This window comes from Ursus arctos, unplaced genomic scaffold, assembly GCF_023065955.2.
Source record: "Ursus arctos isolate Adak ecotype North America unplaced genomic scaffold, UrsArc2.0 scaffold_23, whole genome shotgun sequence".
Lineage (NCBI taxonomy): Eukaryota > Metazoa > Chordata > Mammalia > Carnivora > Ursidae > Ursus > Ursus arctos.
Window position 1 is genome coordinate 42,370,297 of NW_026622908.1, and position 14,928 is coordinate 42,385,224.

The window sequence follows — 14,928 nt, forward strand, 5'->3', positions numbered from 1 at the left end:
CGGGGGGGGGGGGTTTCTTGCTAACTGTCTTAGCAGGGTTCTTGCTAAAACTGGATTTTACAAGGAAGTACACAAATGGGTCTATGAAAAGGTTTAGGAGCCAAACTAAAGATTCTGAAGTTTACTCCAGCAAAGAACCTACATCACTTGGACAAGTTACTAAGCTTCATTTCCGACTCTGGCTGGGAGTAGAGTGAAATAGCCGTGTCCGAGTTCTGTGAGGCTGTGTGTTGCTGGTGCCCGGCACGAGGGAGCTGCTGCCTTCTTTCATGCACGCAGTCTGTCTGTCTGTCAGCACAGTAGCTGTTTGAGGCACTGGAGCTGTAGCAGTAAATAAGAAAGGCTCGTCCTGGTCCTGGAGCTCGGGCTCCTAGGCCCTGGCAATGGCAGAGCAGCAGAACGTTCAAACTGGGCAGGTTGCAGCAAGCACTGTGAAAAAGTAGTAGGGGGATGGCTCTGAAAGGGGAAAGAATTTCTTTAGGGTCTCAGGTATCGAGAGTTTAGATCAGGTGGTCAGGGTGGCCTCTCAGGAGGCAGCTCTCATGCCAGGCCTGAGCAGCAGGAGCTGACAGGGAGGGTGGAGCAGAGCTCTCCCGGAGGGGACCCGAGGGAGCAGCCCATGAGATGAGAAAAGGGCAGGTGTGGGTCAGGAACACAAATGGGCCCCTGCACCTTCTTCCTCCCTTTTTCCCTTTTCTCTGCCTTGCTTCTTTCTGTTTCTTCTCAGCAGCAGAGAGGGTAGGCACTGGCCGGTGGTTTTTCCAGAAACACCAATGGCAGAGTCATGGTCCCTGAAGAACATGAATATTCTTAGATGGCAAGAGGCCTCCATTGCACTCTATCCTCTCTCACCCCCTCCTTCCCTCCTCCCCTTTTCACTTCCCTTCGTGGTCTCTAGTTCAAGAAAGGAGGAAATCCCACACAGCCGGTAATGCCTCATGGTTCCAGGCTTCCCAGAGGGCCTGGGGACCAGCCCTTACCTCGACCTCCTTTCCTATCCCATTTAAGCTAGTTTTTAATGGGACCACTAGAACCACGCAGAAAGAGAAATGTCAGATGACTTTTGTAGCCTGTGTGCCTATTGTGTCTGACACCTCCTTCTGAGAAAACATCAGCCCCTTTTCCCCTTGGAGCTAAAATTATCCCTGAGCTAGAGGTGCCATAAATAAGAGAAAGCCGCAGGTCAGCAGCCGTCAGCTCTCCCTCCTGGGGCTGCTGTGGAGCCAGCCGAGGTGCTCGCGCCTCTGCCCCACTTAATCTCTCCAGCCCTTGGCTGGGTTTTGCCTGGGCTTTGCTTGCCGGGTGTGTACATGTGCATGTGCGCACACGTGTGTGCATGTGAGTGTGTGTATGTGTGCATCCACGCTTTCTTCATAAAGCCTCCTTCCTCTCTGCTTCCCTCGTCCCCCTGTGACTTCACATTCGGTTCCTTCACAGTACCTCAGGTCTTTACCCTCTCCTGGCTTTGTCTTCCGATCAGCCTGTCTCTCCCTTCCCACACAAACCAATTCTGTGAGACTGGAGGGAACCCAGAACCACTTAGCCTGCCACCTCCCCTCACCCCCCCAGAGCCTGGCAGCCCCTCCTGGCCCCCCAGTCTGGCCATTGAGAACTGAGGGCAGAGCCTACTCTCCGTTACTGTTCCCCTTCTTCAGGAGCCCCAACAGCCCATATGGGGACGTGATTGGCCTCCAGGTGGACTACTGGCTGGGCCATCCTGGTGAGCGGAGGAGGGAAGGTGACAAGAGGGATGCCAGTTCCAAGAACACCCTCAAGAGCGTCTTCCGCTCAGTGCAGGTTTCCCGCCTGCCCCATGGTGGGGAGGCCCAGCTTTCCGGCACCATGGCAATGACTGTGGTCACCAAAGAGAAGAACAAGAAAGGTAGGTGACATCTGAGACCAGGGACAATCAGGGCCACTAGGGTTTGCCGTCTCTTCTCAGGGTCTGGGACAGAATCTGTTTCTGGGAGACCTTTGGACGAGGGCAAAGCAGAACATATATTATGTGGTTCAGCCCAGGGTTCTGCAAGGATCCTAGCTCACCTTGTGAGATGAGGGCAGTCCTGTAACCAAGGAAACAGATGTCCCAGTGAGTAATCGGTCCCTGTCTGCCGAACATCAGTACCTCAGGGCCCCGGGGTAGTTAATGCTGCCCTAACGAAGGGAGCCTTTCCAGCCACTGCCCTCTGGGAAGGACCATGTGACAGAGGAGGACATCACCGTGTCCCCATGAAGCAGAGCATTTGCACCCGATCCTGGAAGTCACTCAAACCTGCATGAGCGAAAGGGCATAGTTGTTTAAGAATTAAGAGGAGTAGGGGTGCCTGGGTGGCTCAGTTGGTTGTCTGCCTTCGGCTCAGGTCATGATCTCAAGGTCCTGGGGTTGGGCCCCGTGTCTGGCTCCCTGCTCAGCAGGGAGTCTGCTTCTCCCTCTCTTGGCTCATGCTCTATCTCTCTCAAATAAATAAATAAAATATTTTTATAAATAAATAAACAAACAAACAAACCCGAGGAGCACAGCCTATTTTGGATAAGAGGGGTGGCTTAAGGCACTTGAAGTCGAGTTGCACATGGCCCCCGGTCCTATGCCCTGAGAAAGTAAGGCAGGAACCCCACAGCCAGGCCAGCCCCAGGGCAGAGCTTGCTGCTGTCTGCTCTGCCGACCTGGCTGTGCACCTGCCGTAGCAGGCAGGCCTGCCAGGAGACTCAGGGGCCCTCACAGCCCGACCCGGCAACCAGCTGTCAGGTAGGGGCTTTCTTTAACTGCTGGACCCTCCCTCCTCAGAGCACTCCCAAAGCAGCTGGACCTCTTTCTGTTCAGGCCTCTGCTTCATAGAGATCCTCTGGGGGGCAAGCAGGGGGCTGTGGCAGGTCTACAGGTGCACCTCAGTGACTTGCCCAGGGCAGGCCTGCCAGCTCCGCAGTGTCCTCCTTGCTGCCCCGACATCCCTGGGGCAGAGACGTTGCAAACACTCCTGTGAAGCCCTCCTAGCCACATCAGACTCAGCCCTATGTGGGTGTGAGTGTGTAGGAAGGAGAGCCCAAGGGCACAGGCACCTTGCCCCACAGGCTACCTGGAACATTCAAGCTGGAAGGGACCTCAGAGACTAACTGGCTCCAGGTCTTCGTTACACAGTTAGATATTGAGGCTCAGGGAGAGCCCTGTGCTGGGAGGGGGCAGAACGAAGATCCTGGTATGTGCTCCTGCATCCCCAGAGTTAGGGAGCAGGGGAGAAGGGATGGCTATCTGCAAATCACCTCCCCTTCCCACAGGAAGAGGGGCCAGTGGGGATGAAAGAGGAGAGGGGTGGCTGTTTTTCCAAGCGCTGTGACGGAGGTGGTTCTGCTTGCTTTCCAGTTCCCACCATCTTCCTGAGCAAGAAACCTCGAGAAAAGGAGGTAGATTCCAAGAGCCAGGTCATCGAGGGCATCAGCCGCCTCATCTGCTCTGCCAAGCAGCAGCAGACCATGCTGAGAGGTACGGGGAGACATGGGAGGAGGGCTGCCGGGCAAGGTGGGGAGAGGGTCACGGGACTCTGGGGGGAGGGAGGCGATGGCCCTCCCCAAGGGACCCTGGGGAGGTGGCCTTAGCAGCCCTGGTCAACCCCTCCTTCCCCTGTCACCCCAGTGTCCATCGACGGAGTCGAGTGGAGTGACATCAAGTTCTTCCAGCTGGCGGCCCAGTGGCCCACCCATGTCAAGCACTTTCCAGTGGGACTATTCAGTGGCAGCAAGGCCACCTGAGGGCACTATCTCCTGGCCACTCTCCCTCCTGGCACTGCCACCAGCCTCACCGCCTGCGGGCAGGGGGAGGCCAGCAGGCCCGGGACCAGCATCCCCTTTCCTGGCCCGGGGGCCTGCATCTCTCTTGCCCAGTCCTGAAGGACACTGCCAGTGGGGACACTGCTCCCCTCCCTCCTGCTCAGTCCTCTCCCTCCTGCTCCAGGCGCAAGGCATGTCGATTTTGCCTTCTGGCGCCCATCCCTGGAACTGAGTCCTCTGGGCCTTCCTTCGACTTCCAGTCTCCCCACGTGGCACCAGTTCTTTCCTGGAAATAGGAAACCCGGAATCCTGGCCCACAGCAGGGAGTCCAGCCCTCCCCACCTCTGCCAGCTGCCCAACCTGCCCCCCTCAAGTGGGGCCCAGGACCACTTCCCACTGCCGTGGGTTCTCCCAGTGGGGGGTAGAAGGGATACCCTGGGCCCAAGGGTCCCCCTCCCCTCCACAGTCACAGGGGCGGCCCCACCCCTCCCTCACCGCCAGGACAGCATTTCTATGGTGATGCCATATCTTTCTCGGGTGGAGGGGCCTTCCTGGTCTCCCCCATGCACGATCTCCACACTTACCCCCAGGTCCCCCTTAGATGTCTCGAGCGCCCTTGAGTGTTTCTTTGTTCTCTGCACAGCCAGTCTCTTGGTGGTTCCATGTGACTTGCTTGGGCACCAGCCCCTGTCCTTGTGGCTTCCCCCTTGTTGATGACTGTCCTCCCTCTGCTTCCTACCCCCTCCACCCCAGCACAGCGCTGCCTCTTCCTGAACTCCAGACTGAGACAGATGGGAGGCAGACCCCCACTGGCAGATTGTCTGTGACCCTACATCTCCCTGTGCCTACCGTGTCCATTTGTGTCCCACTCCCTAGTGTATTCTTCCCTTCCTCACGCCTAGGCAGAGAGCCCACCTTCCCAGCTGGGTGTTTCTCCAGCAGGCTCCAGTCCCTTTCTCTCGCCACAGGGGTCTGAGCCAACTCCTCAGCTTTGACCATCAGCCTTCTCAGGAGAAGCTGAGCACGCAGGGCCACCATCCCGGCCGCAGCCCTCTCTCCCCCACAGCACCTTCAGAGCTTTACTGTTGCCCTCTCACCCCTTCTAGAAGTTTTTGCACAGAACTTCATTTTGAAAAGTGTTTTTCTCATTCTCCATACCTCCCCAAACTCCTCCAGCCCTTACCCCCGCTCAGCCCTGCTGTCCAGAGCATCTCCTGGGCTGAGCTGCTCTCTTGGGGCCGGAGAGGGGTGGGGCTTGAGGGACCAAGTGGATGTTGGGTTTTTCATTCAATAAACTGGTGATTTCTTACCAACTAGCAAGGCTTGGGCTTCTATGCCTCTCACTGTGATGCAGGATCTGTACGACCCTCTCCCCTCCACAACACAGCCGACTCCTCTCAAAATCAGCTCCTTTCAAATGGCTGGAAAGAAGCATATTCTCATTTCCTTAATTAGAGAAATAGGCATGAAGGTGTCTTTCCCAGTATGAGGCAAGCAGAGGTCAGAAACAGAAGTAACACTCTTCTCACACCAAAATCTTTTTTTTCTCTAGGATTCACCATCCCCAAATCCTACCTCCCAAGACAGTGACGTGTCGAGCGCAGTTTCTACTCTTCTGATTAAAGATTAGAACTTGGTTTCTTTCCCTCTACTAGGCTGATGTCCTGCCATAGTTTCTGGAAGCTGGTGAAGTCTGAGGCCCAGGTGGAGGGGGTGGAGCTGGGGTCCACCATTGAGTTGGTTTTCCTGCCTGCCCTTAACTTAGAGATGGAAAACAGTCATAGCCCCTGCTCCCTGGATGCCTGGTTCTTCACACATTCCCAGGATAGAGGCCTGCACACCAGCCTTCCTCCGGTGAAGAAGTGCCCAGGGGTTGGGGCTTGCATAGGGGAGGGCCTTGGCGTCCTTGCCTTGCAGGACACAGCCACAGAGGAGGGGATGACCTAGCAGGGCAGGCTGTTACTGGCTCCCCAAGCCCTGTGGTCCAGTGACCTAAGGGAGGGAGGTTCTGGGACCCAGCAGTGTGGCCCTGCACCAAACTCTCTGAGCCTGGAATATGGAAATAGTGCCTGCCTCCCAAGGGGAAAAGTCCAGTGAGGTCTGTGAGAATGGCCCAGAAATGCAGTCTGCGCGTTAGTTACCGAACAAGGTGTACAAATGGTTGGTGAGAGGAAACACCAGAAGTCAAATTGTGTTTAAGATGAGCTAGAGAGGATGTGAGTGTTGCCTCTGGGCCGAGTGGAAGCTTCATGAGAGGCCTGGGGGCAGGAGGCAGTGGGGGAGGGCTCAAGCAGTGCAGGGGCTGGGGGGGCCCACGAGCAGTGGAAGTCCCAAGGTGGAAGGGTGTGGGGGACAAGCAGACTCAGGTCCAGCTCAGAGCTGAGAAGACGAGCCGATGAAGAGACACAAGCTCCCAGCCTGCTGTGTCTGACTCCACATCCAGGGCCTCCCCTCCTCCTACCTCCAGGGCTTCACTCTTGCAGTTGCCCCCTCTCTCCTGCCATCATCTCTACCAGATCTTTCCCGTCTGCATGCCAACACGCAGTAATAGCTCTCATGTCAAAAACAACTTCCCAGCATCTAAATCCCCTCTGACTGCCACGTCTCTGCTCCCTAAAAAGTGAAATTCTTCAAGACTTGTTCATGTTCCCTGCCTCCACTTCTACTCCTTCAGGCTTTTTTCCTCAACAGCCCCATCAGAAGTTCCCTTACCAAGTTCACCTGAGGTGCCACATCCAAGGGTCATTTTTCTTGCTTGATCTCCACTTGACCTGTGGACAGCACTCTGCTCTCCTTCTACTTCTCTGACTGTGCTTTCTTGGCCTCCCTTACCGTATCTTCAGCTTCCCAGCCTTGGAACACTGGAAAACGCGGGGCTCCAGCCTCTGGCCTTCTCTCTCCCCACACTCAGCCCTGTAGTGTGAAATGCTCCTGTGTACACAGACCTCTCCCTCCATTCTTCAGGTGCTGAGGCCAGAACCTTTGGAACCACCACTGATTTCTCTGTGTCTCATACAACGTCCAGTCCACCGGCAAGTACTATAGGCCTTCCCAAAACAAATCAAGAACCCAGCAGTGCCCACCCTTCACTGCTGCTACTCATGTCTGGATGTTCTAATAGCCTCTTAATTATCTGTGCTTCCACCTACTCTTCCTGTAGTCTGTTCTCCACACAATAGCCAGAGAGAGCTTTTTAAAATGTTAATCAGATCGTGTTAAATTACCAATTTAAACTGCCCAATGGCTTCCCATCCCACCAGGAATGTAATCCAAAGCCCTCATCATAACTCACAAAGCCTAGCATGGGTGGTTCAGTGGTAGAATTCTCGCCTGCCAGAACTCACAAGGCCTACGTGATCTGACCTCCCGAAGGCTGTTTGATCTCTCCTCTCACTCTGCCCCTCCCTGGCCTCCTCTGCATGCCTCAGACACACCAGGAACGCTCTGCCTCAGGGTCTTTGCACAAGCTATTCCCCCTGCCCATCCTGCCCCTGCCTCTAGGTCCATTTGACTTGCTCCCCCCATTGAAGTCTTTGCTTAAAGGTCACCTCAGAGAAGCCTTCCCTGCTCTACCTGTCTTGAATAGCACCTCCCTTTTCTGTCCCCCTTCTTTAGTTTTCCTTATTAGCACTTCTCACTCCTTGGCACTTAATTATCCATTTGTTTCTCTCTCCCCACTAGAATGTAAGCTCCAAGAAAACCGGATTTTTTTTTTTAAACCGGCTCTATCCTTGGTACGCAGGATCCTTCTTGGCTCATCCCTAGGTGCACAATGCATATCTGTGGACAGAATGAATGAAGAGGCCTTGTGCTGCTGCAGTGACAGACATTAATGCCTCAGCCCAAAAGACACCTGAGTTTTCCCACAGGCCCTGGATTAAGAAGATAGACTCCTAAGAAGAGGGAAAGAGTTGTGTAGGAATGATTTCCAGAATTCCAAACATGGGGCAACTCAGATTTACACGTTGAGACAGCTTGCCCAGTCACTGAGAGTCAAGGCTGCACCACAGCAGAACTGCCCATTGGGCCGCCAGAAACATTCTTCTAAGGCGAAGAGTAGCATTTTGGTGCAGAAGGTGAAAGAACTTCTGTCTAACTTGTATACCAACTCCAGATTGTTTTATTGTTAATTTAAACAAACATGTATTTTAGAATAGTTTTAGATTTACAGAAAAGTTGCAAAGTTGGAACAAAGAATTGCTGTATACCACCCATCCCCCAGTTTCTCCTATTGTTAACATGTTACATTAGTATGGTATACTTATTATAACTAGTGAACCAATACTGATACATTATTATCAACTATAGTCCATATTTAACTCCGATTCCTTAGTTTTCCCCTAAAATCTTTTTTTTTTAAGATATTTATTTGAGAGAGAAAGAGAAGAGAGCGCAAGCAGGGGGAGCTGCAGAGGGAGAAGCAGGCTCCCCACTGAGCAGGGAGCCCCACGTGGGGCTTGATCCCAGGACCCCAGGATCATGACCTGAGCTGAAAGCAGACGCTTAACCAACTGAGCCATCCCGGTGCCCCTCCCTAAAGTCTTTTATGCATTCCAGAATCCCATCCAGGATACCACACTACATTTACTGCTTTGGGCTATGACATTTTCTCAGACTTTCCCTATTTCTGATAACCTTGACAGTTTTGAGGTGTACTAGTCAGGTATTTTGTAGAATGCCCCTTGGCTGGAATTTGCCAGCACATCCTATCAAGGGTACCTGCCTTCAACATGATTCGTCAGCCTTGATCATCTGGCTGAAGTATTGTTGTCTAATAAGTTCACACCCTCTTCCCTACCATGCTCTTAGGGAGGAAGCCACTAAGCACAGCCTAGATAAAATATAGATTTTTTCCTCTATATCCATTATTTGGATTCTAGACAGCAGATTTCTTCTAGACAGCGGATTTCAGATCCATGTTTTAAACTCCTGTCATCACCTACTGCTGTGTCCTGGGACAATGGCGTGGATGACCCTCTCACCACCACCTGCAAGCATCTTCTTTTAGCCAAGCTGCTGCTAAAGTGCCTCATGTGGCTTCTGCCACAGACTCCTTCAAGGGGCCCCAGGAAATCAATTCAGCTGATAACTTCCTTTTCACCAAGGAGGAAGCCCAAGGTCAGACGGCTCCCTGCCCCAACCCCACCCCCATCCCAAATCTAAACTCTCATTTCTTTTTTTTTTTTTTTTAAGATTTTATGTACTTGTCAGAGAGAAAGAGCACAAGCAGGGGGAGCAGCAGGCAGAGAGAGAAGCAGGCTCTGTGCTGAACAAGGAGCCCGATGCGGGGCTCGATCCCAGAACCTTGGGATCATGACCTGAGCCGAAGGCAGCCACTTAACCGACTGAGCCACCCACACGCCCATAAACTCTCATTTCTAAACATTTAAATGACTTGAATACCCACAGACATCTCAAACCCTGTATGGCCCAAACAGAACTCTTGATTTCCCTCAATCCTCCCCAGTATTGATAATGGCACGGCGTCCATCCTATTACTCAAGGCAGAAGCCACCGAGTTGTCCTGTGTCACCACAGTGACTCCTGTCCATTCTGCCTCTCAGACACTGTTCCCAAACATAAGCCAGAGTGCCTCACTCCCTTGCTAGAGCCCTTCAGCGGCTACCTCCAGCCGCCCACCCCATGGCCCATCAGGCCTGCAAATCCGGCGCCACTACCCCTCACTTCACTTCTAGCTGCTTTCTCCCCCCACGCTCTTCACCCTTGAGCCACACCTGATCCTGCAGTAATCACATTCTTCTTCCCTGCACGAAGCCCAAACATGTGGTTTTTCCCACCTTAAATGCTCTCCCTGCCCCCACAGAGCTACTTTCTTTGCTTTTAGGATGCAGCCTACACATCACCTCCTCAGAGAGGCTTTCCCAAATGCCCTGCCCCAAAGCCCAGTTGTTAGCCTCTATCTGAGCCCTTTCTGTAGTCATGGCATTCAATGTCACCTGCAATAAATGTCCTTGTACCGCATTAGAATGAGAGCTCCAGGTAGGCAGGGACTCAGGCTACATCTCCAGCACCCATCAGTCTGGCACATGGCAAATACTAAAGGCTAGCTGAAAGGACGAGGGAGGGGTTAAACACAGATCGGTTGAGAAGGAACCAGATTTCTAACCCAGGTCATCTGACTCCAGACCATCTCTCAAGTCCCCATTCAGATCCCAACTTCCCAATCATCCATACACCCTACATGTATTAAGGTCCTACCATGGTACATGATGAAAACAGAGTTGGGTTCTTACCTATATGGGAACTCCGAGGAGAGTGGGGGAGGCAAAGTAGCATGATACGTTGCACAGGAGCACGCCAGAAGGACATCTGATCCAGCCTGGGGAAGGGGTGTCCAAGATGTCACAAAGGAGACGACACCTGAGTGGCATTGAAACTGACTGAGTATGACCCCAAAGTCTGTGTGCCCTCTCACTGAGCAGGGTGAGGACACTTCTAGTCCGGCTGGGAGGTCACAAGGAAGAGAGGGTACAGATTTGCCAAGTGGCTACCAGGATAGATGCTTGACGTGATGGATGTTCTGGACACAGGAAATAACAAAAACAGGAAATAAGAGAGTCTGGCTTGTTCTGAGACCCTCGGGTGGTTTAGCATGGCTGCAAAGCAATGGGCATGGTAAGTGATAGGGCAGAAGAGAAAGGAGGCAGCCGGGGCACTGAGGAGCCCTATAGCTGTGGTTATCCTCACTCTGTGCCTGGGCGAGGGCTGTGCACTTTCTCCCGAGATCAGTGGAGAGCCAGGATAGGGTTTTAGGCAGAAAAGTGAGATGAGGGAGTTTAGCAAGATCACCTTGTGACAACAGATTGGGGGAAACAAGACTGAAGACCAGAAGAGCTTGAAGGGTGTTGCAGCAATTTAGAAAAGACTATGGTAAAGGGAGGAGAGGTGCAGGAAAATGGAAACTTTAGTTCAATTTAAGAGGTAAGATCAATAAGTTTAGGTGACTGGTGAGGAAATAGGGTCAAAAGAGAAAGAGCCAAGGATTGGGACAGGCTGTCTGCTCTAGGTGAACGGGCAGATAGTGGGACATCCCTGGAGATTTGGACAGGAGATGGTGAGTTTAGGGCAAGGGTGGTGTGTGCTGCTCTGAGGTTAGTGTCCATTTGGAGTTGAAGGATAGGTCTGGATGGAGCTCAGGGTAGTGATCTGGGTTGGATGGAGTTTAGGGCTTCCTTAACATGCAGGAGAACTGACAGGAGGGAGAAGGTGAGAACACCCCTGGCTGGGCTGAGCTTTCTCCATCCTGACCACATAGGGCATCTATTGCCAGCACCAAACAGCTTAGCGCTTGTATTCAGACATGCCTTGCCATTTGCTGCCTCTTTTATTGCTCCCTTTCATCCTGAATGTGTTTTCCTTCCAACAACACCTTAAGAGACTGCCCAGTATTTCATATACTTTCTCCCCACTCTCCGTTCACTAGCACAGGGTCTATCAAACAGTAAGCTTGGTGGTGATAATATTCCTAAGTAACTACTAGTAACAGTGTCTGCTACATACAAGGCCTAATGTTAAGATCTTAACTCTGCTGTTTTATTCCGTTTTCTTAAGGACCCAAAGAGGTAAGTATTAGGAACTTTATTTTACAAACGAGGAAACAGATGAAGTTACAGAGCATGTCTAAAGCCCCACAGCTGGCAGATGGAGAAATACGACATTGAAACTGACTGAGTATGACCCCAAAGTCTGTGTGCCCTCTCACTGAGCAGGGTCAGGACACTTCTAGTCCAGCTGGGAGGTCACAAGGAAGAGAGGGTACAGATTTGCCAAGTGGCTACCAGGATAGAAAGCAGGAGCCTCTCAGGGGAGCTCTAAGCAGCCTTGATTCTTGACTCAGTGGCAGAAAGAACTGACAACGAGGGGTATTCACGATGGAACAGGTCTCTCAGGAAGTGATGAGCTGCTCCTCACGTGGTGGAGATGTGATCTTTAAGGAGCCTCCCCAATCTTGAGCACTTCAGGGTGAACCTGCTGGCATTTCAAGGTGAATGATATGCTTGACAAAAGTACCCCCCAAACACTTCAAAGAAAAGTAGTGAAACTAGCCAAAGGAAAAAGAATAATTTAGGAAAGCAGATTTCAATGGGATGGGTGCTTCTGAGGATCCAAGGGGAAGGGGCGGGAGCAGTGGGAGTGATTTTCGAGGAGAAAACAATATTAAAAGTAGCAAGAACAACTTCCCCAGGCATGGGACAGGCGGGGGGCAAGCTGATAAGCTCTGCGGAAAATGGCATAAGGAGCTGAATCACCACTGGGCATAGACTCCTCCCTTTTTTCTCCATTAACAGAGCACCCATCAGCAGCCTGGCATAAGACCAGCAGCTGCGGGGGGAATGCAGAACAGAGCGGGATGAAGTCACAGTCTCTTCCCCTGGGAGATGCACAGTAGAATCCTCAGGGACAAGATAAAAAGCCAAGTGGCTGAAAAGTTTGGACGCAGGCAAGATTGAGACACTGAAAGCAAGATAAGAGCCTGAGAACCCGGCAGAGCAGACCCCGCCTTCCCTCCACTCAGCATACAGGGAGGAGCAGGGCCAGATGCCTAAAGAGAACCACAAAGAAAGCACCAAATCCTGCAGAGAGCAGAAAAGCCGGAGCAAGAATCCAGCAGAAGTCACAAAGGGAGACTGAAAACTGTTCTTTCCATTTACCCGGAAAAAGATGATAAAAGGAACGTACTCCTTTATTAGATGCAGAGAAGGCACAAGAGAAAAAAGCAGGGGTTGTGGATGTGTTTGAGCTTGGGTATGTGTGGTATGCTCCTACATGGGCCTATAAATATACGCACACCTCCACGTGTGTGGGGCAGACAGGTGTCCATGCAGTGCCTCCAGGTGGACCTGCGTGAGGCTGTGCGGAGGGTATGTACAACTGTGCTTCCGTGTGGGTGTGAACAAGCAATCTGACCTCAGTTCTCTTGACCTCTCCTCTATGTGGTCAGTCTCCCTTACACACTGAGACAAAATAACCTGGACTGTAGATTAGAGAAGGACATGGTGGTCATTGGGAGCCTGAGCTCCCCCACAGCAGCGGGCTCTCTTTGCACATGCAGCTGCTTTCCCCTCTCTGGGCCTCAGTTTCCTTACCTGTAAAACAAAAACATTTAAGTAGTGGTTTTCAACCCAAGAGGCACAGCATGGGGCACTACTGAAGTTTTAAAATTTTAAGAGATACCCAGGACCCACCCTTGCAACACCAAATCCCAATCTCTAGAAGAAGAGTCTTCTGATGAAGTCCCTTTCACAAGAGATTCCGAAACCGAGCCTCAAGAATGACAAAGGGGCCCTGAGCTCCAGATTCCATTTCCTCTCCAGGAATGTGCTGTCCTGAGTTGGGAACGCAGTCATGATCTGATGGAGTCTCCCTGCGTAGAAGGTTGGATTATCACACCACAGCCAGCACTCCTCTGGGGGAAAAGGCCAACGTGAGGGCTAAAGGAAGACAGACCCCAAACAAAAAAGACTCCAACCTGCAGGGCTCTGGAGGAAGACTGACCAGATGAAACTGACAAGGACAAACCCAAATTGTGCACTAATGGACACAACCTAATGGATGAACACAGGAAACTGGTAACAGTAGGAGATCCTGGGGAGAAGAGCTGAAGGACTGAGGGTCTAGAGAGAAAGAAGCATAGGTCACTGTAACTTGTAGGTGCCTTTTGAATTTTGCATCGTAGGACTATATTAGCTACCTTTAAAAGTCACTGGGGAAAAAACTGGCAGAAGCACAGGATCCGTAAGAACCTGGCTGCGTATACTGGGATGCGCACAGTCTAGGGTTTTAGCTGACAAGCTTACCTGAGCAGACACAGTGTGGTGGCTGTCAAAATTAGCCTGACTTGCAACTTCATGGTGGACAGGTGGCAGTCTCATGAAGTGGGGACTATCCCTCTGTGATCTGTGAAGTTCACTCCCTGTCTGGATCCCTGAGCCCTGGACTTGAGCACCACATTCTGAGCGGTATATGGATTGAACCTAAAATACAGCCCGAAAAAAAGAAATTGGAATGGAGAAGGGTCGGGAAACTGGAGCAGGGGTGGGTAAAGAGATATTTGTCAGTCCAGGCAAGGAGAAGACTGGGTGGGGGACCACAGAGGTCTTCAAATACCTCCACTGGCAAAAGAGAAGAGACTGTTCTTCCTGAAGACAGAACTTCAGTTTGGTGTCCGTGAGCACTGCAGGAAGGTACTTTCTGAGCTGAGGAAAAACTTCCTAACCTTTAGATCAATCTCACAGCTGAATGTAGTGAGCTCCTTGTCATAGGACATTCTTGACTTAGGATGTAGGACCTCTCTCTGGCAGAGATGACACCAAGGGGACTCTTGCATCCACCAGGACACTGAACCTGGTAGACTCTGAGTCTGAACCCACCCTGACTCAGGAGGAATACCCCAGATCCTTGGGTACCAGTGCCAGGCTTTGTTTTGCAGGCTTTGTACCTCAGGGGTTTATCCTGCGGTCACCCACTAGTGACATCGACCTAGGGGCAGTGCCAGAGTAGCCACCAATCGGGAGCTGCAGAGCATCAGACCAAAACCTGGGCCTGGAAGGGATTTGGCAAGGCCAGCAGGTGCACCCTTCCACACTTTTTTTAAAATCAACATTTACTGGCCGGGGGCTACTGTGGGAGTGAATATGACAGTCAGGTCTTGGCCTGCATTCTAGGGAGGAGACAGAAAACCAGCAAGAAAATTATTAGAAGGCATAAGTGCTACAGAGAGAAATAGGTGTTGGAGGAGGCTCTACGGGAAGTCAGGGATCAAAGGCGGCTCTCTGAGGAGGTGACATTTATTCTGAGCCCTGAAGTGCTTTGCCTTGGGCAACTGGTCAACAAACAGCACTTGTGGTGTTCACCCACAGGGGCACGAGTCTGTTTCAGCAGATGCCCAGCTGCCCTTTGTCAACTTTTTCTCCCTTAAGGCCAAGAAACCCTTCCCCCAGGAAGCAGCCCTAAGATACTGCGAATCCCACAGGGACAGAAAGAGTTCTGAAAGAGCTGGGTGAGGGGCATAACTAGTCTCTAGAGACAAATGAGCCTGGGATCAGGTCTGGGAGACGCCGATCACAGCAGTGCTCGCTTCATTGGGTCTTTGTGGGCATTAAATGAGTACACGTATTTAAAGCCTCAAAGCGCCCGACACACAGT

At 51.9% G+C, this 14,928-nt stretch overlaps 1 protein-coding gene across 3 annotated transcripts in view; it reads left to right on the plus strand.

The window, feature by feature from the left end:
• The window catches only part of PACS1 (phosphofurin acidic cluster sorting protein 1), a 138,519-nt gene extending 131,563 nt beyond the window's left edge, over positions 1-6,956 (plus strand). The window contains exons 22-24 of one of the 3 annotated variants that reach the window (XM_057317603.1): positions 1,656-1,882; positions 3,359-3,478; positions 6,727-6,956. In XM_057317603.1, the coding sequence (XP_057173586.1) occupies positions 1,656-1,882; positions 3,359-3,478; positions 6,727-6,941 (562 nt within the window). In that variant the 3' untranslated portion in view covers positions 6,942-6,956. Of the gene's footprint in view, positions 1-1,655; positions 1,883-3,358; positions 3,479-3,628; positions 5,077-5,314; positions 5,657-6,726 lie in introns of those variants that run through there. The other 2 variants (XM_026483160.4, XM_026483159.4) reach the window with 2 other exon arrangements.
• The last annotated feature ends 7,972 nt before the right edge of the window (positions 6,957-14,928 follow it).